The sequence below is a fragment of the Ustilago hordei genome (assembly GCF_900519145.1).
Source record: "Ustilago hordei strain Uho2 genome assembly, contig: UHO2_contig_06, whole genome shotgun sequence".
Taxonomy (NCBI): Eukaryota; Fungi; Basidiomycota; class Ustilaginomycetes; order Ustilaginales; family Ustilaginaceae; genus Ustilago; species Ustilago hordei.
In genome coordinates, this window is record NW_024545253.1 from 1,005,926 (window position 1) to 1,028,664 (window position 22,739).

The following is a 22,739-nucleotide window of genomic DNA, read 5'->3' on the forward strand; positions in this document are numbered from 1 at the left end:
AAGCAAGAGTTTAAAGCAGAGTTCACCAAGATCTGTAGTTGAAAAAGCTCTATGGCAGATTTCAACCAAATCAGTACAAACAGGAGGTTACAGCAAAGCCCACCAAACTCTGTAGTATCATGATTGTACAATAGATCTTGCAGGTGATGCCAATCTTGTGAATCTCACCACAAGGCAGACATTGAGGATATTGGGTCACCACCCTAATGAAGCAGGGGGGCTGACTCGACAATGAACTCAGGAGCAGGAGGATGGGAGAGATGAAGGAGGGTGCAAGTTGCCACTCTGATGAAGTGGGGAAGGCCCCTATCAGTAATGAAGCAGCACGAGAGCTTTCCATCTGCTAGGAGCAAGAGAAGCAGTGTTAAGGAGCAGAACAGGTAAGACTGCTAGGAGGAAGAGTTGAGAGGAGGAGGAGCAGTGTAGGAGGAGACCACAAGGGATACAAGCAGTGTTGCTGGCAATATGGCAAGGACATCCATATAATACACACTTGCTCCTCATTGCAGTAGTTGAGTGGATCCCCATCCACTCTACACCATATCATACTAGCTATAACTTTCACATAAGTATACTTAGTAGTTCATCAACAGTAGCAATTGCAAGACATTGATCCTATTGTAGCACATGTGTTGTATCACTGCTCATTGACATCATCCAAAGGCAGTATTAACTGTGGTCCAGATATTGATCGACACCAAAGGTGGTTCATACTGCAGTCTGGCTGTCTCAATCATAGAACCAAAGGCAGTTGTCCACTGCAGTCCAGGGATCACTTCAAGCACTCAGTCAACACACTGGACACTTGTGTCAGCATCAACACTTCCCCAGCATCAGACCTTGGTGCTCACCACACAACTATAGTTATTGATTGTGCCAAGCTACCTCTAGATGGAGTGTCTGCAGTGGTCAGTCAAAACCTGCAATAACAAACAAGCTATTACATATTCAAGTGAGAGAAGTCATAGAGGCCTTCTATGACAGATCTCAACAAGAATAAGAATACATAGCATTTTACCAAATAACTTGATAAGATCTGTAGTAGATGCATTTCTACTACAGATATCAGGTTTCAGGTATGAGACCCCTGACAACAAACTCATCCACACCAGACCTTGGTGTTATCCAAAAAGGCAAACTATTGGACATTGATCATGCCAAGCTACCTCTGAATGGAGTGTCCATGGCAGTTAGTTGGAATTTGTGATAACTCTCAGTTACAGGCTATTTGAGCAAAAAGGAGTATAGAAGGCTTCTACAGCCGATTCTGGCAGGAACAGTAATAGAAGGCTTCTATGGCAGGTTTTGCCAAGATTGGATTTAATTGACCTCTACCACATATTTCAGGTTCTAGGCATGCAACTGCTGACAGACAGTAAGGGGTGTCCACGAGGTCAGGGGGATTCACAAGACAGGGATAGTGTTGAGAAGATCGCCGCAGTGATTAGGAGGAAGAGAAGCAGTGTTGAGGAGGTGCTCACACCTCTCAGGAGGAGCAGGATGTTGTAAGCGGTCATGTGCCTGAAACCAGATTGGGTGTTTCCAGTTGATTTTGGTGAGATCAACTGAGTAAGATCTATTTGGTATGTTTTGGTTGAAAGTAACCAGGCAAGTGAGTTCTGGTAGGTTTTGGCTGACCACCTTGAACACTCCATTCAGAGGCTATGTGGCACATCTGTCACACACTGGTTTGAGAATGGTATAAGATACAACTCCCTAACACAGCACTAGTGTTCATGGTGCTGCTGCTTGATGCTCTTGTCATCACCTAGACCACAATAAGATTATCACCTACAGATGATGGGAGGCACTGGACCACAGGTGTCTAGACACCACTGTAAGCGATTGCGCGCCAGAGACTAACTGAGGTTGATTGAGTAAGGACTACTCGATATGATTCGCCTAAACGTAACCAAGCGTTGTCGCCTAGTAAGTCTTGACTGACCACCTTGAACACTCCATTCAGAGGTTGCACAGCATGAATGTTGTTTGTTGGTGAGTGGGTGCTACACCCTCCCCTACAGTATGAGTGTTCATAGTACTGTTGATAATGCTCTTGGATGTCGTCTGGACTGCGATTTGCTAATTGCCTACAGAGGATGGGAGTTACTGGACCGCTGGTGTGAATCACCACCTACAATAACCAACTGGACCACTGGTGTTGAGCAACACTGCCTTCAGCAAGGGACTGGACTGCAGGTGTTGAAGAACACTGCCTACAGTAATGAACTGGACTGCTAGTGTGAAGAACACTGCCTACAGTTGTCAACTAATGGTGATACAACACACACATTGAGAGTCATTGCAAGAGCACTGCTATTGCGATGATACATAACTGAGTAAGTATAGAGTAAGTAAGTTGAGTTCAGAGTGGATGCTGATCCACTTGTATGCTATGGTAGAATGAGAGTATTTATACATCTGGTTGGTGTTTTCCCTTGACACCTATCCTACTCCTCTTGAGGGGCCTTTGTCCCCTGTTAGGCATTGTCTTGCCCTGCTGGCACCGACCCCTTCGATACTGCACTCCTACTGTTTGCTTGGTGTAAGGGTTATGCAACACTGCCCTCTCACCTACATGCTCTCCTTCTGTCTGATGTGTGATGCCCCCTTTCGGCACAGCTCCCTTTCGACTTAATCGTGTGAATTCCCTTTGAACCTTGTGACCATACTGTCATGGGCCTGGATGCTCAAGAAGCAGGAGGGTCATGGGTTCATATGGAAGGAGCACAGGTATCGAAGACCTAGTCGACACCAGTAGAGAGCATGGTCATAGTGCAGTCTCCATGGAGACCATGGACTCCTATGGACTCACATGCAAAGGAGGGCCAAGCACAGCCACGAGGAGGACCAAGCTCAAGGAGCAGGCACAGCCACGAAGAGGACCAAGCTCAAGGAGCATGCAGATGGTTACCACTCAGGGGCTCGAGAGACAAGAGCCAAAGGAACTGTCACTGATCAAAGGAGGAGGAGCAGTGTCGAAGGAGTCGACACCAGGTCATGAGGAGGAGGAGCAGTGTCGAAGGAGTCGACACAGCTCAAGAGGCACAGGGGTGCCAAGCAGGAGAGGCCCCTGAGCAGTACTCGATGAAGAAGGTACTCTCTGGAGAGAGAGCAGGAGCAGCATCGCTGGCGATGCTGAGAAGAGGTATATAACCATGCTTTCTCATCAATAGGTCGAGTGGATCCTCATCCACTCTACTCACCATAACTAGTTATCACTTCAGCATAAGTATACATTAGTTTCAGTCAGCATAGCAGCAATCTATCAAGGTTGCTCCTCATCGTAGTGTGTGTGTTGTATCACCACTACCTGACGTCCGAAGGCGCCCATAGCAGGTTAGCGGTCCGGATATAGATAGAACCGAAGGCAGTAGTCCACTGCGGTCCGGGGATCACTTCAAGCGTCAAGTCAACACACTGGACACTCGTGTTGACGCCACCAACCTTATCACCAACACCATCAACCTCATTATCATCGACATCACCAATCTCATCACCAACACCATCAACCTCATCATCATCAACACTCACACCAGACCTTGGTGTCATCATAACATTGATATTGATCGTGCCGAGCTACCCCTGAACGGAGTGTCCACAGAGGTCAGCCGAAACCTACGATAGTATATACAACAAACGCCACCTGCTGTCACTGCACAACTTGATAGTCACCGAGTATCTCGAGACAATAGCTGTCGCACAGTTTGATAGTCACCGAGTATCTCGACAGACCGACCTGGGTTTCAGGCGCGAGACCCCTGACACATACCCCCTGGTCATGTGGTCACATTGGCACAGTTCCATCTCGACTTGTTCAGATCGGCCGACTAGTTGAAGCATGCTGATCTGACTGACTCCGACATCAGCACAGCTCCAAGTACTTGTTCGGATCGGCCAACTAGTTGAAGCATGCTGATCCAGCTGACTCCAACCAATCCCATGAGATTGATCTGGATTCCTGGGGTTTGATCGATCTCATAATTCATGTGCACTGCCAACCCGATTAATCTCGTTGATCCCTGATGGTTTTTGGCTCTGATCAATCTGGTGCACCCTTCATATGTTGATCTTCTGCGCACCCTTCATATACTGCTCCGTTACGCGACATTACCATACTGCCGCTGATCATTAGGCGCACTCTCTTGCGCAGGCCAGCCGTCCCTGTGACAACCACCTACAGTGACTGACTGGACCACAGAAGTTGAGCAACACTGCCTACAGTGATGGACTTCCATTGGTGATGCAACACACACAATTGAGAGGTTGTTGATAAGCTCTGCTATTGCAATGAAGCTAACATAACTATGAGTAAGTAGGTGTAAAGTAGAGTGGATGAGGATCCACTTGTATGCTATGGTGAAGTGATAGTATTTATGTGTTTGAAGGGTGTCGCCTGTGACACTGCTCCTGCTCCTCTTGGGGGGTGCTTCCATCCTCCTCTTCCTCTTGTCTCCTCCTCCCCCTTGAGCTGTGAGTTGATCTTCTCAACACTGCCCTTCCTCCTCATGGTTCCCATGCCAGTCCCCTTGGCCTGGCTCCCTCTCCTCTCAATCCATGACCAATCTCTTGGCCCCTATCTGGTGGCCCTCCCTGACTGTGTGACCACCCTTATTGTCCTGCTCCCATCCATGCAGCCTCCCTTGTGACTGGTTCTGTGTGATCTTGAGCATGTACCCCCATGTGGTAACCTACCATGTTCTCCTGAGCTTGGTCCTCTTCTTGGCTGAACTCAGACCCTCTCCTCACATGTGAAGCCTTTCCTGTTGTCCTATCCATACCCTTGATGATGGAGACTGTCAGGGGTCTCGCGCCTGAAACCCAGGTCGGTCTGTCGAGATACTCGGTGACTATCAAACTGTGCAACAGCTATTGTCTTGGTATCAGTCTCAATGAGCTACATTGCTCGGCAAGTATCAAGTTGCATGATGACAGCAGGTGGCATTCATTGTATATACTATCATAGGTTTCGGCTGACCTCTGTGGACACTCCATTCAGGGGTAGCTCGGCACGATCAATATCAATGCTTCGGTTATGATGACACCAAGGTCTGGTGTGAGTGTTGATGATGATGAGGTTGTTGGTGATAAGGTTGGTGAGTGTTGATGATAATGAGGTTGATGGTGTTGGTGATAAGGTTGGTGGCATCAACACAAGTGTCCAGTGTGTTGACTGATGCTTGAAGTGATCCCCAGACCACAGTGGACTACTGCCTTCAGTTCTATCTTAATCTGGACCACTGGTTTGCTATGAACTGCCTTTGGACATCAGGTGGTGGTGATACAACACATGCACTACAATGAGGAGCAACCTTGATAGATTGCTACTATGCTGACTGGAACTAATATATACTTATGCTGAAGTGATAACTAGTTATGGTGTATGTAGAGTGGATGAGGATCCACTCGACCTTTGATGATGAGAAAGTATGGTTATATACCTCTTCACAGCATCGCCAGCAACACTGCTCCTGCTCTCTCTCTCCAGAGAGTACCTTCTTCATCGAGTACTGTACAGGGGGCCCCTCTAGCACCACTCCTGTCCTCCTTGAGCTATCCTGCTTGCTTGGCACCCCTGTGCCTCCTGAGTGGTGTTGACTCCTTCGACACTGCTCCTCCTCCTCAGGACCTGCTTGCTGGTTCCCTATACACTGCTCCTTCTCCTTTGACTGGTGACGGTTCCTTTGACTCTTGTCTCTTGAGCCCCTGAGTGGTAACCATCTGCATGCTCCTTGAGCTTGGTCCTCTTCGTGGCTGTGCCTGCTCCTTGAGCTTGGTCCTCTTCATGGCTGTGCCTGGCCCTCCTCGCATATGGGCCCAGTCCTCCTTTGCATGTGAGTCCATAGGAGTCCATGGTCTCCATGGAGACTGCACTACAACCATGCTCTCTACTGGTATCGACTAGATCTCCAATACCTGTGCTCCTTCCATATGAACCAGTGACCCTCCTGCTTCTTGAGCATTCAGGCCCATGACAGAGACCTTCTCTACCAAGTCTCCTGTTGCTTCCTCTTAGTCCATCAGCCCGTTCCGTAACGATGAGAGCTTCTTGTGTGTTCAGTGAAATCAACCAGAAGCACATGATGCGATTGTTGTCAGTGAAATCAACCGGAATCCCATGATCCGGTAGATTTCACATTTTGTGCACACAAGGTTCCCCATAACTCATTTCGGATCTTCCTGTGCAGACCCTATGACAGAAGGCAATATCGCAATGAAGTACATTCAGAGCAACTATAACATTGCCAACTTCCTCACCAAGCCAGTCTCTCAGAACCCCTGGGCTCACACTTGACATGAACTAGGTATGACCAACATTGGACCACTGAATTGCTCAGTTGGCAAGGGGGAGTAAAAGTATATGATTTCTACTTCAAACTCACATACTTCACCAACTTAACTCATTTGGATATACACCATGTAGGCCCAAGCTGACCAACACAATAGGCATCAGCATACCAGTTATCAAATACCCAGCATAGTTTCCCTGTTATGTTTCAGCCTTATCATCCTTGTATCATACACATATACACAAACACTGGAAGGTATATATACATTGGAATCATCTTGTACTTAGTGTCATGGGGCTGGATGCGCAAGAAGCAGGAAGATCTGTCAACTCATATGAAGGGAGCACAGGAATCAAGGAATCAGGCAGATTGTAGGATTTGCAGCAGAGTTCACTGAGATCTGTAGTAGAGACAGCTCTATTACAGATCTCACCTAGATCAGTGCAAGTGAAGTTGATATCATGAATCCCACCAGAATCCACAGTAAGCATGATTGTATGGCAGATTCCATGGAGATCAGTGGCAAAGACAGTCATACAGTGAACTTCACATGCAAAGGAGGACCAAGCATTGCCAAGAAGGGGACTGAGCTCAGAAGCATGCAGCTGGTTACCACTCAGGGGGTCACAAGACAAAGACCAGGAGAACCATTGCCAATGGGAGGAAGAAGAGCTGTGACAAGGACACTGGCAAACAGGTTATGAGGAGGAAGAGCAGTGTTGAGGGAATCGACACCTAGTTCAAAGAAGGACAGATAGGAGGGACGAGGAGGAGGGGGAAGTTGTAAGCGGTTGCGCACCAGAGACTTAGTTTTGGGGTGTTAAATTGAGTTTGATTGAGTAAGGTCTACTCAGTATGTTTTGCCTAAATGTAACCAAACGTTGCTGCCTGGTAAGTCTTGACTGACCACCTTGAACACTCTGTTCAGAGGTTGCATGGCACAGACACTGGTCATTGGTGAGTGAGTGAAACACTCTCTCCTACAGTATGAGTGTTCATAGTACTATTGATAATGCTCTTGGACATTGTCTGGACCACAATTTGCTAATCACCTACAGAGGACAGGAGTTACTGGACTGCAGGTGTGAGCCACCACCTACAATAACTGACTGGACTGCAGGTGTCGAGCAACACTGCCTACAGCAAGGGACTGGACTGCAAGTGTTGAAGAACACCACCTACAGTAAGCACTGGACTGCTAGTGTTGAAGAACACCACCTACAATTGTTGACTAATGGTGATACAACACACACATTGAGAGTTGTTGCAAGAGCACTGCTATTGCAATGGTACATAACTGAGTAAGTAAAGTAGATAGAGTAAGTAGTATGTAAAGAGTGGATAAGGATCCACTCATATGCTATGGTAGAATGAGAGTATTTATGCATTTGATTGGTGTCACCTGTGACACCTATCCTGCTCCTCCTGAGGGGCCTTCATCCCCTTTTTGACACTATTGTCCTGCTGGCATCAATCCCATTGATACTGTGCCCCTACCATTTGCATGGCATAAGGGTTATGCAACACTGCCCTCTCACCTTCATGCTCTCCTTCTGCCTGATGATGTGTGATGACCCCTTTTGACACAGCTCCTTCTCAACCTTGTCTTGTGAATCCCTTTAGCCTCTTTGTCAGGGGTCTCGCACCTGAAACCCAGGTCGGTCTGTCGAGATACTCGGTGACTATCAAACTGTGCGACAGCTATTGTCTTGGTATCGGTGACTATCAAGTTGCGCAGTGACAGCAGGTGGCATTCGTTGTATATACTATCATAGGTTTCGGCTGACCTCTGTGGACACTCCATTCAGGGGTAGCTCGGCACGATCAATATCAATGCTTCGGTTATGATGACACCAAGGTCTGGTGTGAGTGTTGATGATGATGAGGTTGTTGGTGATAAGGTTGGTGAGTGTTGATGATAATGAGGTTGATGGTGTTGGTGATAAGGTTGGTGGCATCAACACGAGTGTCCAGTGTGTTGACTTTGATGCTTGAAGTGATCCCTGGACTGCAGTGGACTACTGCCTTCGGTTCTATCTATATCCAGACTGCTAACCTGCTATGGGGCACCTACGGATGTCAGGTAGTGGTGATACAACACACACACTATGATGAGGAGCAACCTTGATAGATTGCTGCTATGCTGACTGTAACTAATGAGTACTTATGTTTCTAAAGTATTGACTAGTTGTATGGTGAGTAGAGTGGATGAGGATCCACTCAACCTATGATGATGAGAAAGCATGGTTATATACCTCTTCACAGCATCGCCAGTGATGCTGCTCCTGCTCTCTCTCCAGAGAGTACCTTCTTCATTGAGTACTGCTCAGGGGCCTCTCCTGCTTGGCACCCCTGTGCCTCTTGAGTGGTGTCGACTCCTTCGACACTGCTCCTCTTCCTCAGGACCTGCCTGCTAGTGTCCTATACACTGCTCCTTCTCCTTTGACTGGTGACAGTTCCTTTGACTCTTGTCTCTTGAGCCCCTGAGTGGTAACCATCTGAGCTTGGTCCTCTTCATGGCTGTGCCTGCTCCTTGAGCTTGGTCCTCCTCGTGGCTGTGCCTGGCCCTCCTCGCATGTGGCTCATGTCCTCCTTTGCATGTGAGTCCATAGGAGTCCATGGTCTCCATGGAGACTGCACTATGACCATGCTCTCTACTGGTATTGACTAGATCTTCGATACCTGTGCTCCTTCCATATGAACCCGTGACCCTCCTACTTCTTGAGCATCCAGGCCCATGACACTCTTGTTGAACCTCGTGACCAAACCCCTTGGTCATGTGGTCACTTTGACACAGCTCCTTCTTGACCTTATCTTGTGAATCCCTTTAGTCACTGGTTGAACCTCATGACCAAACCCCTTGGTCATGTGGTCACCCTTGTGCTTGGGCCTGTGTGACTTTACACATGCACCCCTCGAGTGGTAACCATCTGAGTGATACTGAGCTCAGTCCCCTGCTTCCTCCTATGGTTATCTCCAAGTGCCTCTCCTTCCAATGCCAGTACCTTCCTTTCTGAGTCTCCTAGTACTTGCTCGTATCAGCCGACTTGTTGAGGCATGCTGTTCTGACTGTATTGGCTGACTTGTTGAGGCATGCTGATCTGACTGATTCCAACCAATCCCTGTGAGATTAATCTGGAACCCTGGGGTTTGATCGATCTCATAATTCATATGTGCTGCCAGCCCGATTAATCTCATTGATCCCCAATGGTTTGGTGCTGATCAATCTGGTGCTCCCTTCATATATTGATCCATTGTGCACCCTTCATATACTGCTCTGTTGTGCAACATTCCCATGACTGCCATTGATCAATTTGGCGCACTCTCTTGCGCTATCCTTCTGACCCTGTGACAGAAGTGTCATGGGTGATGCTGCAGGCATGGTATATAACCATGCTCCTCATCACAACAAGTGAGTGGATTGCCATCCACTCTACACCACATCAACTAGTTAATACTTCAAGCATAAGTACATATTAGTTTCAGTCAGCATAGTCGCAATCAAGTAGTTTGCCTCTCATTGTAGCATGTGTGTTGTATCACTGCTCACTGATGTCTGAAGGTGGTTCATAGCAAACCAGCAGTCCAGATTCAAGATAGAACTGAAGGCAGTAGTCCACTGTGGTCCAGGGATCACCTCAAGCAATAGTCAACACACTGGACACTCATGTTGATGCCACCAAGCATTCATACTCACACCAGACCTTGGTGTCAGTACAGTTCATATTGTTATTGATTGTGCTGAGCTACCTCTGGATGGAGTGTCCACAGTGGTCAGTCGAAATCTGCAATAGCACAACCCCAATCACAGATTCAAGTGAGTAAAGTCATAAGGACACCACTATGGCATAACTTGATGAGAATTGTAATACTACATATACAATCACATATCTCGACAGGATCTGTAATAGAAGCGGTCCTACTACAGATCTCAGGTTTCAGGCATGCAACCTCTGACACTTAGCTTATGATCATTATCACAATTGATACTTGTGATCAACGCTATTTTGTCACACACCCTTCAACACACACACACACACACTCTCTCTCTCTCTGCGGTTGCGTAGATGCTGACGATGGCTCTCAATCATTTCTTTTTTGTTTTTTTGTTTTGTTTTTTGTTTTGTTTTTTTGCGGGTTCAAAAAGGCTTGGATTGGAAAACACTCGAAAAAGAGGAACACTCGATCCATGCCAACAGGCGGCTGTTCAACCAACTCAGCAAAATCAAGAGCAACAGCACAGGTCATGGCGTCAGAAGAGTGAGAGTAGGGAGAGCTGTTGCTTTCGCTCAGTCCAGCGCGTCCGTCCGCTTCCTTGGTGAATTAATTGTCCATCGCTTTGCTATTCCATCTTTTTCGACTTGAGCCTCCACCGCAAACAACTCAATCCAGCTCCTCTTGCACTCCCACTCCCGCACTCCCGCACTCCCACTCTCTTCTCTTCATTCCCGCTCTGCACCACATCCATCCTCCTTTCGTCATCTCAACACCACCTTTGCTCACAACGGTCGACGACACCACTGTTTTGGTCATCTGCGCATCACGGTGTTCTTCCTCCACACATAGCAAGCCGCCTTGATTTGCACCCAAAGAACGTAAACTCCGGACGCCACAGCCAAACGTAGCCGGTTACCGATCACGCCCTGATCACGATTGCGATCAAGCTGATCTTGCTTCCCAGCCTATCCGGATTGAGCCTCGAAGGCTAGCTTCAGTCGGTAAGTTGGTCCCCTCGCTATCTACGCTTAATGTGTCGCCGTTGTCACTTGGTTCATCGCCCGTTACTGACTATAGTACCCTCATGTTCGCCATTCTTCGCATCCGCAGTTCTGATTTCATCGAGCAGCTCTCTGCACGTGCTCTGTCGTGCGGTATAGATACTGTCCGGCTACCTCATCGCCTCTTCCGCACTGCACAACGGACCGTTGCTGACGCTTTTCCCGCACTAGCGTTTCGGCTCCTCCGACCCCTCCGTCCGCACAATCCACCTATCACCCAACTCCACCACCTTCCTCACCAACCATCGTCATCGACACCATGGAAGGCATCTTAGACTTTGACAAGGACCTCGACATTGGTCTCCTCGACCGTGTCGTCGCCGCCATGTACACTGGTACAGGCCAGGATCAGAGGATGGCTCAGCAGACGCTAGCTCAGTTTCAGGAACATCCCGATGCTTGGCAGCGCGTACCCGCCGTTCTCCAGCAGAGCTCTTCGCCACAGACAAAGTACATCTCGTTGCAGATCCTCGACAAGCTCATCTCGACACGGTGGAAGATCCTCCCTGAGGACCAGCAGCAAGGTATCCGCAACTTTATCGTCGAAATGATCATCCAGCACTCTTCCGACGAAGCCAACCTCAAGCGTGAGAAGACCTACATCGGCAAGCTCAACACAACCTTGATCCAGATTCTCAAGCAGGAGTGGCCTCACAACTGGCCTTCGTTCATCCCCGAGATCGTCTCCTCCTCCAAGGGTTCGCTCTCCATCTGCGAGAACAACATGGCCATCCTCCGTTTGCTATCCGAAGAGATCTTCGACTATTCGGCAGAACAGATGACCACCTCCAAGACAAAGTCGCTCAAGAACCAGATGTGCGGCGAGTTTGGCGAGGTCTTCCAGCTTTGCTCCGAGGTGCTCGAAAAAGCGCAGAAGCCCAGCTTGATCAAGGCAACCCTCGAGACCATGCTTCGCTTCCTCAATTGGATTCCGCTCGGCTACATCTTTGAGACCAACGTCATCGACAATCTCATCGGTCGTTTCCTCGAGGTCCCTGAGTTCCGTAATGTCACCCTCAAGTGTCTCTCCGAGATTGCCAACCTCAACGTTGGAGCCGAGTATGACCCCAAGTTTGTTGTGCTGTTCAACATGGTCATGACCTCGGTCAACCGCATGATCCCGCCCTCTACCAACATCGCATCCGCCTACGAGACCAGCTCCGACTCTGAACAGGAGCTCGTGCTCAACCTGGCGCTTTTCCTTTGCAATTTCCTTACAACCCACCTCAAACTCGTCGAGAACCCAGAGAACAAGGATGTCCTCCTCAACGCACACATGTACCTCATCAAGGTATCCCAGGTGCCCGAACGAGAAGTGTTCAAGATTTGTCTGGAGTACTGGTCCAAGCTGGTCAGCGAGCTGTACGAGGAGCAGCAGTCTCAGCCCATCGCCGAGATGAATCCTTTGCTAGGCCTCAACCTCGGCAACGGCATCAGCAACGCCAATTCGGCCAATCTGCGCAAGAACATCTACACCGACATCCTCTCCAACTTGAGACTGGTCATGATCGAGCGCATGGTCAAACCCGAGGAGGTGCTCATTGTCGAGAACGACGAGGGAGAGATCGTCCGAGAGTTTATGAAGGAGAGCGACACTATCGTGCTTTATCAGAGCATGCGCGAGGTGCTCGTCTACCTTACCCACTTGGACGTTCTCGACACCGAAAACATCATGACCGAGAAGCTCGCCAAACAGGTCGACGGCTCTGAATGGTCTTGGGCCAACCTCAACACACTCTGCTGGGCTATCGGTTCCATCTCGGGTGCCATGAACGAGGAGACCGAGAAGCGTTTCCTTGTTACCGTCATCAAGGATCTTTTGGGACTCTGCGAGATGAAGCGAGGCAAGGACAACAAGGCCGTCGTCGCTTCCAACATCATGTACATTGTGGGCCAATACCCGCGTTTCTTGAAGGCGCACTGGAAGTTCCTCAAGACGGTCGTCAACAAGAACTTCGAGTTTATGCACGAGAGTCACGAGGGTGTTCAGGATATGGCGTGCGATACCTACATCAAGATCGCACAAAAATGTCGTCGTCACTTTGTCATCCAGCAGGCAGGCGAGCAGGAGCCTTTCATCGATGAGATTTTGCGCAACTTGCACCGCATCACGTTGGATCTCTCGCCGTTGCAGGTCCACACCTTTTACGAGGCGGTGGGATACATGATTGCAGCACAGCCTAACCGACCCACACAGGAGCGTCTCATTGCCAAGCTGATGGAGTTGCCTAACAGCGCATGGGATAGCTTGATGCAGCAGGCACACAACAACGTCGATGTGCTTGGTAGTCCCGAAAACATTAAGATCCTGTCCAACGTGCTCAAGACCAACGTTTCGGCGTGTGTCTCGATCGGTACCTACTTTTTGCCACAGATCGGCCGTATCTACCTCGACATGCTTGCTCTTTACCGCAGCGTCAGTGGGATCATCAGCGCCAAGATCGAGGCCGAGGGTCTGATTGCGACCAAAACACCTATGGTCCGTGGTCTGCGCACTATCAAGAAGGAGATCTTGCGTCTTGTCGAGACGTACGTCAAGCGTGCCGAGGACTTGGAGGCAGTTAACGTTAACCTGATCCCTTCGTTGCTGGATGCCATCTTGGGCGACTACAACCGTAATGTGCCAGCAGCACGAGACGCCGAGGTGCTTAACGTGATGGCCACCATCACTTCACGCTTGCAAGGCTTGCTGACGGACAAGATCGCACCCATCCTTGACGCCGTGTTCGAGCCTACACTCAACATGATCAACCAGGACTTTGCTGAGTTCCCCGAGCACCGTGTTGGATTCTTCAAGCTTCTTAGGGCCATCAACCTGTACTGTTTCCCTGCTTTGCTCGAGCTTCCACCACCCAAGTTCAAGCTCACGATGGATAGCATCATCTGGGCGATCAAGCACACGATGCGTGACATTGCCGACACCGGTCTCAACATCTGTCTCGAACTGCTCAACAACATCTCGGGCTCTCCACTTGAGGTTGCTAACGGATTTTACCAGCAATACCTGCTCAACATTATCCAGGACATCTTTTTCGTTCTCACCGACTCGGATCACAAGAGCGGATTCAAGACGCAGTGCGTTCTGTTGGCACGTATCTTCGAACTCATCGAAACAGATCGCGTCACTGCACCGCTTTGGGACTCTGCAACACAGCAGGATTCTAATATGAACAACCGACTGTTCATCCGACAGTATACGACGAATCTGTTGCGTACTGCTTTCCCTCATATGCAGGCGCAGTATGTCGAGCAATTTGTGAATGGGCTCTGTATGCACTCGAGCGATTTGATCGCTTACAAGTTGCACTTGAGGGACTTTTTAATCACTTCGAGAGAGATGTTTGGCGGTAGTACCGGGGGTGCACCTGCTGATAACACGGATCTGTTTATTGAGGATAGAGAGGCAGAGGCACAGAAGAAGGCTGCGGCGGAAAGAGAGGCTGCTGCAAAGGTGCCTGGAATGTTGAAACCAAGTCAGATCAAGGAGGAGGATGAGGAATTGTGACTGATACGAGAGTTGCTCTACTAATCGCCCGCTTCTCGCGCATCTGGCCTTGATCCAGGGCATGTGACGATCCATCCCCAAAATGTACTTTCCCATTCGAGGTTCTTTCTTTCATACCATTGTAATGCTGTTGCATCATGCCGCGGACTGTGTTTAGGTTTGAGAGACACAAAGTCAGACTGTGGTATAGATGGTTGATGCTTGGATTGGGTGAGATAATGGATTAACGGAAGATATACATGAGTAGTAGAACGGTTAGAATTCCTACTAAGCAAGCCATTATGACGCTATCCCTTCTACGTCTTCGACCGATCAGAGTGATGATGCTGTTTAAACCTGGAACTTGGGCTGCTGTGTTGGACATTCGAGTTGAAATGCCTTGGAGGGTTGAACGTTGATCTGCAAAGTCTGCTCTTGTAGCGTATGCTTGTCTATCAAATCACCAAAGTACAAAGGTTAGTATGTTAAACGGCAACTTTGGAGGGGGAGGAGAGGTTTGGAGCTTACTCTAAAGTGCGATCGATCATCGAGTGTGAATTGTCTATTCTTCCTCGCTCTGCTAGGAGTGCATCTGCGTCTGACGATTGGGCCGCTTTATAGGCGCTATACTCGCACCAACAATAACCCTATTTTGTCAGTAAAGAATCTTTCGATGGTGGTAGAGGGGTGGGGATGGGGAGGAGGGCTTACTTTATATCACCTTGCACATTACCCAGTAAATCCCTTCTATCAATCGCATGTCTTAGATTCGTCTTTGACCTCCTAAAGTCCCTCGTGAAATCAAACAAAACCTCCCTATGTCTTTGAACCGCATGTAGTTGCGCCGATGTTGGTGGTGTTTCAGGATCATCGAGCTTGGTTGTTAACGCATCTACCGCTTCAGAAAGCTGATTTATGAGTAATTCCAGTTCAGATTCTAACTCAAGATGCTCGGATAGATCTTCCTTCCGAGAAAGGGGGGAGGAGGCATCCATGTCTAGGGTCGTATGATCAGCGTATATGCCCGCAGATCCGGGGGCAGAAGAGGAGGTAGAGGGTGCATCGGCAGAACGTGCAATTTTGGATGCAAGCTGGGAATAGCTAGTGAGACGTGCATCGATGGTCGATTCGAGATTGCGTGTTTTCCGTCTTAGGACATCCCATGATTGTGGTTCCGACATGCTGACGACGATGTAGTTTGAGAAGAGAAGTCAAAGCTGGTGTTGATGAGCAATATCGATGTCGGATAGGACAGAGAAGAAATCGGCCGAAGCGACTTTAGCAGCGCGATATGATGTGACGCTTCTATGGCGTGGCTGGTTGGACTGTTGTTTGGATTTGGACGACCATGTGAGGGTTGACGTGGAAGCCGTCGAGGAGGCAGTGAAGGGCTGGGAAGAAGGGAATAGAGTGTTGGACCCTGCTCAAAAGCACACTTTTCCAGCCTGTGTTCTCCACAAATGCGACACGCCAAAACATCGGGACTCGGCATCAGGTGTGCTCTGAATTTTACTCGGGCGAGACAGCTCTTTTCGCTGCTCCTCAAGCAATGGAGGCGAGGGGAAAACAATCGACGATATCCAGCTTACTAACAGGGACAAGATTGAGTTTCAGAGCGGCACTGCTGACCGTTTTCTGACCCTGACAAGCAACGATCATCGTCCGTGCGTTGTCCCGTCAAAAGCGCATTTATTGTTCCTTGACAGGGCCGCTAATGCCTCCACCTCCCCCGGGCCTTGGAGGGGTCAAGTCTACGAACCGTCAGCGGAAACAACATGCTTAGACCGGTGATCGCGGATTGGCAGCTCAGAGAAAGGGTCTTGCCCTTCAATCGTTCCGCTCGACTGTCTGAATGATTTTTGACAACTCTGACTGACTTGCAAAGATAGAGAGAAAGAGGCTGCCTCGTGCGAGAGACCGAAACCTGGCGAATAGACACCATTTCTATCGACTCCAAAATGTGTGAATTTCTGTCCATCTTTGACTGCTCCCATGCCTCCACCTGTCTCTTTTTGCTTCTTCAAGCGCGACAGGCAGGCCATTCTCCGCTGCTTGGCTGCTTGGCTGTTCCTTCTTCTCCCCTCTCTTCCACCTCCACACAACCCACACCCTCTCTTTTGGCTTTCCATTCGGCATTCCTCCTCACCACAACCTTTCGCATTCTCTCTCTCTCTCTCTCTCTCTCTCTCTCTCTCTCAAAAGATTCGCAACACCATCCCGTGCTGCCTTGCACTGTTCCCTCCTCCGCCAACCTGTGTGGATTGACCATCGTCCATTCCTCGGACGCTTAGCTCATTATCGGATCGACTTGACTCCCTTTTCGCCAACCTTGATTGATCGCCACATTCGGTGCGTAATGGCTTCTCGTCAAACGTAACAAGGATCAGGCCCATTCTTCCTCCTGGACGTCAACACGACACCATCATTCCCTCACTTCACCTGGAAATCGCTATCTCTTGAAGCTTGCACGCCGGATTCAAGAAAAAGCACTCGACACACGCTCGTCTATCCAAATTCCAAGGCCGAAGCTTGGCCTTGACTAGCTGCATTCCGTCGCTGTCGAGTTCTGCTCAGCTCGACAGCGCGCCCTCGAACTCATAGCCAACATGCAGAGCGACTACTTTGGTGCCGCTGCCGACCCAGAAAGCGGTCGCCTTCGCTCTCGCCCAGACTCACCCACTCCATCTAGCCCAGCACGTAAAATCCAGAAGCGCGGCTCGATCACTTTCAATGCATCCAACGAGCACAGCAAGGACGATGACGATAACGCTGCAGGCGACGCATCCGTAGATGCCTCTGGCGGTCCCATGCCCAACGGTCCTCCTTTCATTTGCCCTACCTGCTCCACCAGCTATTCTCGACTCGAATATCTCAGGCGTCACGAACGAAGACGTGAGTTGTCCCTCCAACTTTGCACTCACACTTTGGTGTTCACCGGTGCAAGTCGCTCATAGTCGACTCTGATTGCCACATCTTTATCTTGCTTCCCCTTGTCCCGTCACCACGACCAACATTTCCGCTGACAGCTTGCCTTCCGTGTCTCTCTCGTTCCTCACTTCCGACCTTGATCTCGATAGATGCCGACATTCGCCCGTTCGTTTGCGATTGCGGCAAAGGTTTCTCGCGAAGGTACGCATTGCTTCTCCAGCCATCCATATTCCCAGCTGCCTTCTGACGAACCACGCAACCACTCCAGCTACGAGGTCGCTTCCTGTCCAAAAACACATACACACAGTCCTAACATCTTTTCACTCCTTCCATCTTGCCTCTCTGCTTTTTAACAATACAGTGACGTTCTCTCCCGTCACAAACGACAATGCCGAGTGGTCTTGCAGCTTGATGGCTCCGTCCAAGGCGAAAAGCCAGCAGCAGAAAGCGAATCACCGCCCAAGGCTACCAAGCCACGTCGCTTCTCGTCCACTGCCAAGCCAGGCAGGCCAAAAGGCTCCACAAAAGCGGCAAAGGCAGCAGCTGCTGCTGCAAACACCACGAATGGCACTGGCGATGCTGCAGGTGCCCAAGGCTCTACAGCTTTCTCCTCCAACAACGGTACTAATGATGGCGCGGATGGACCTGCACCACCACCGCCTGCGCCTCACTCGGATCAGCTCACACACGACGCTATTGCTGTCGCTGCTGCTGCTGCGGCCGCAGCGGCAGCCGGTCATCCACCTGTCGCACAGGAACAGGACGAAGACGCTTCGGCCATGATCGACCCTGCCATCGCTGCCGATTCGCAGGCTCAGGCGGCTGCAGCGGCTACCACCGTGGCTGCCATCAGTTCGGTTGCTGCGTATCAGTATGCAAACTCGATGGACCCCCCGGATTTTCATATGGGGAGGGGAGCAGTTAATCCGTACGCTTCGGCTTCCTTCCCGCTTCCTGTTCACTCGCAGGTGGCTGCACTTCATCCTCAGCTCTACCAGCCCTCCAGTCCCGAGTCGAACCAGCCGAGAAGCGAGCATGGAAGTCCACGCTACAGCGGACAGACGCTTACACGTCACGGCAGCGGTTCCGGTCGTTACTTGAGACAACCTCCCTACGACCAGTACGCCAATAGACCCAACGCCACCTTCACCAACGCTGCTGATGCTGCTATCTGGGAAGGCTTGGATACTGCCAAGTTACCATCTCCTGGTCATGTCACCACGCCAGGATCGGCTGCACGAGCAACAGCAAGCATGCTTGCTTCATTGGGTTTCCCGGTCACCTCGCCGCTCAGCCATCTCGGTGATCGTTCACGAACAGGATCGCATCTCGGATCGGATGCCAGCTATTTCCGCTCTACGGCGCCAGGTCTCTCGGGCGGTGTTGGCACAGCTTCTTCGTCCAATCTGGCCGGCTACGGGTCCAACAACGCCAATAGTCCTGCTTTCTCTTTTGGTACCTCTACATCCTCTGCTGATACGGGTGCCTCCTCATCAGCTCAATCAGGCTCGAATGTGACGGCTGTCGCCGGCACAAGTCAGGGTCAAGAGGCGTCAGGTGCTACTGCACCAAAGGAGCCTGTCCGTTTCTCGGTATCCACTTTGGGTCCGCTCTCGCCTTTCTCCAACACGGTACTCAACTCGTCCATGTCGCCGTACCTCTCAGCATTCTCTAATGCTCGTGATACACCGTTCGTCTCTAGCCCTCGATCTACGATGCCAACTACACCAGGCGGTGGCTTGGCGTCGCTAGATCTTGGCGGGCAGTGGACAGGCATGCGTCCACCTTCCCGCACCGTCAGTCGACACAATAGCTTGCAGGGAATTAATATCTCGTCCACAAGTCAGAGCACGTCACCCCAGTCAGACGGCGTTCCTGCAACGAGCAAGTTGGGCAAGAGCTCGTCGAATGACAAGCTCAATCTCTCGTCAGAAAAGGCTGACTCTGCTGACGGAGCAAATGCAAAGACCTCGTCGACGTCTAATGCTGGCACAACAACGGCAGTGTCTGCAGCTACCACTGCTTCTGCAACGACGGGAGCAGCAGACATGCAAGGGACGTCAGCAACATCAGACACACCTGCTTCGGTGGCTCCTTCGGCCAGCAGCAGCAGTAGTGACGGAACAACGACCACCACAACAACGACCTCTGCGCCTGTGCAGATGAGCACGAGCGGCATCCATACCCCTAGCCGCTTTGTGAAGAACGAGTCGCAGCAGTATTTTGATGGAGGGGCTCTCACGCCGGGACCCGAAGCCTTCCTTTTGAGGCTACAGGGTGGCGTACAGGAGTTGAGAGCCGGGATCCATGGAAGCGAAATCTCCTTTTTGAACGGCCCCATGATGGCGCTTAGTTCAGCGAACTTTGGTTCGTCGCAAACGCAATTCTCTACCCCGAATTGGGACCATTCGATGTTTGCCAACCCGTGCACTAATGGCATCGCAGCAGCGTCGGCCGTGGCTAGCGCTGCTACGCCCGGCACACAGATGAGTGCGCTCGGCTGGCTCATGAGTCCGAGCATCCAGCAGTTGCTGAGTGCGCTCAACACAACGACGGCAGAATCGGGCGCTGTCGATGCCACCAACACGTCCGACTACTTCAACTCGAAGAACATCGCCGCACCCGATCTGGCCGGGCTTGACTCGACCAGCATCTCTATATCGCCAACACCTCTGGAGATGGCGCTGACGGATATCAAGAATCCTTTCTTCCTTGCGCCCGACATGATCAGGCCGTGCTACTCGATTCAGCACTGGAATTTACCGCCGATCACCCGTCTCAGTATGATTGCACTCCATGCGCAGCAAAACCTTCTCAAGCACTTCCCTGTCATCCACGAACCGACGTTCCGCATCGCCACCACACCAGGATGTGTTGCCTTCGCCATGTGCATGCTTGGATGTCACGAGGCCGGACGCAAGTGGTGGGCCGGCGAAGAGGTGGTCGAGAAGTCGCCGATCAACATCATCAACAGTCATGGCGTGCCTGATCCCGAGAATGAGCTCTCGAGGTGGAGCGACAATGGCCCGAGTCGGTACATTGATGAGGAGGACGGGCAGGAGCTGGTCAAGCCGATTGTGATGAGCGAAAAAACCGAGATGCTGATACGCGCATTTGCAAGCCGATGCAAGAGCGTCAAGGACAAGTGCTCGGTGGTGCAAGCGCTGATGCTTTTCCAGGGCAACAACTTTCTGAGCAGCGATGCGACTACGCGTATGGTTGCAGAGGTTTCGCATGGTACTGTGGTCACTTTGGCACGGCAGGCAGGCTTCTTTGATCCGGATGCAGAGCACGCTGTGCGCGATGTGTCCTATACGGCCGATGATGTCTGGCAACAGAACCTGTTCGAGTCGACTGACACATGTTTCTCGCACACTTTCCTCTCTCCGTACGCTGCAGAGGATGAGAACACCGACATGGTCTGGCGTCGATGGGCTGAGCTGGAGGGTCGAAGGAGGTCCGCGTTTGTGATCTACGCTATGGACACAGTCGCTCATCTTGATGCTGCAGTGCCGACGCTGTTGGCGACCAAGGATCTCGCTCATCTGCCACTGCCCAGCCCGGACTACATCTGGAGGGCGCCCACCGCAACGACGTGGCACAAGGCCCTGAAGGGATACAAGGGTCCTACCCTTGACGACGCACTGCAGCAGCTGCTGTCGAACGATTCTGGAAACTCTTCTGAGGAAGAACCTGCCGATATGCCTTCGATCTACGGATTGCATGGACCTTTCGCCCGTCTGGCGATGGTATTGGCACTTCTGCGAGGCATCATCGAGATGTTGGAAGGCCGAGCTACCAGGGTATCCAAACCATCTTCGCTGAGCATGTGGGTGAAGTTCGGTGCGCAATGCAATGGCGACGCACAGGTGGCGCTCTACAAAAAGGCGCTCACACGATGGCGTAAAGCGTGGGATGAGGATCCGACATGCCGCTTTGCATCGGTGAAACGAAACAAGGGCGAGACGGATGACGTGGACACATCAGCGGACGGTGTGAGACCAAACTGGTTCAAGTCTGGAGCAACCAAAGGCAACTGGCCGGAAGAGCTTCAGCAAACGTTGTTGACTCCACTCACAGCATCTGGTGCTACACCTTTGTCGGATGATGCACTGCCCATGTACTGGCTTGCTCATGTGCTGGTGACCCATGCTGCGTCGAATCAGCGCTTGCCTCTTCGGAGCGTTGAGGGAAGGATGGGCGCTGTGAGCAGGAATGGAGGGTATGCTGTGGTGAGCGGTGGACCGGAGATGCCTGACTTCAGAGCGATGCTCAGGTTTGCTAAGAACTTTGTGGCTCGTGGCGAAAAGTAGTTGATCCCTTCCTGCTCTTGTGCATCGTAGCTGCTTCGGTGCAATGCTGCTATCGTTGTGAGGAGGTGGACAAGGGATAAGCTCTGCTTCTCACTCTTGTTAAGCGACGTTGACTCGCTTTGTAATTGAAACCTGTATCTATTCCACTTGCTTGACTGTTTGGGCTGAGACTGAACATTGTGAACAAAAGAAGCTTATGCTCTGAAAGTATCGGAGGTCTGCTAGGAGTTGGCGCAACGCTGCGATACGAGCAGATCCATCAAGTCAATCTTGCCGGCCGTGATGGAGCGATCTTTGCGAGTCGATGCCAAAAGAGTAAAAATAAAAATAAAAATTGGCTGGAAACCTCCACCTTGAGTGTGGGCAAGAGAGCTGCCACTGAAAGGGGGAAAGGGAGGGGTTAGGGAGGAAAGCGGCATAGAGACGCTGAATACGGGGCCTGAAGCCGAGAGTGTCAGAGAGAGACTAGACTGGCCAGCTGTTGGTTTTGTGTGTTTCACAAGGCGGAGGGCGGGCGGTATGACGAGAGGTTGATTTGGCTCAGTCTTGGGTGTGACTGAACTGCGCGCACGATCCATGTGCTGCTGCTCCAGCAAAAGACTCAGCTGCACCGCACTCTTTTGGCCGATTCAGGGTCTGCTGAGACTCGACTTATCTGTTCGTCGTTGTTTTAGTCGAGCTCCTCCTTCCCTCTGCCCCTCTATAACATCGTCTCTACCTTGTCTTTTTGCCAGCATCTTGGCCTTCGACAGCGTACAACCAAATTCTCCGTCAGGGTACGGACCTGCAGCACTCCAGTGACAATCTTGCTCCAAATTCAGTTGCAAACGTGCGAGCTTGGATTGCTTATATCACGTTCGGACCGAGTTCGCCTCTCGCCTCGACTTCAGTTCCCCAAGCCTGCCATCATTATCTGATCTACAGTCCTACTCGAAGCACCTAGAAG

The 22,739-nt window shown here is 50.7% G+C and overlaps 3 protein-coding genes across 3 annotated transcripts; 2 read left to right on the forward strand and 1 right to left on the reverse strand.

The window, feature by feature from the left end:
• Nucleotides 1-11,327: 11,327 nt before the first annotated feature.
• Nucleotides 11,328-14,573, forward strand: UHO2_03772 (putative CRM1 - nuclear export factor, exportin; the record flags this gene model as incomplete). The annotated part of the gene is made up of 1 exon (XM_041554378.1): nt 11,328-14,573. One exon carries the CDS (start codon nt 11,328-11,330, stop codon nt 14,571-14,573), a length of 3,246 nt encoding a protein of 1,081 aa, XP_041410312.1.
• A 223-nt stretch (nt 14,574-14,796) lies between these two features.
• UHO2_03773 (uncharacterized protein) lies at nt 14,797-15,733 on the reverse strand (the record flags this gene model as incomplete). The annotated part of the gene is made up of 3 exons (XM_041554379.1): nt 14,797-15,004; nt 15,081-15,176; nt 15,264-15,733. The coding sequence occupies 3 exons, from the start codon at nt 15,731-15,733 to the stop codon at nt 14,797-14,799; spliced, it is 774 nt and encodes a 257-aa protein (XP_041410313.1).
• Nucleotides 15,734-17,158: 1,425 nt separating this feature from the next.
• Nucleotides 17,159-21,793, forward strand: UHO2_03774 (uncharacterized protein; the record flags this gene model as incomplete). Its single annotated transcript, XM_041554380.1, has 3 exons — nt 17,159-17,444; nt 17,630-17,681; nt 17,842-21,793. The coding sequence occupies 3 exons, from the start codon at nt 17,159-17,161 to the stop codon at nt 21,791-21,793; spliced, it is 4,290 nt and encodes a 1,429-aa protein (XP_041410314.1).
• Nucleotides 21,794-22,739: the final 946 nt, after the last annotated feature.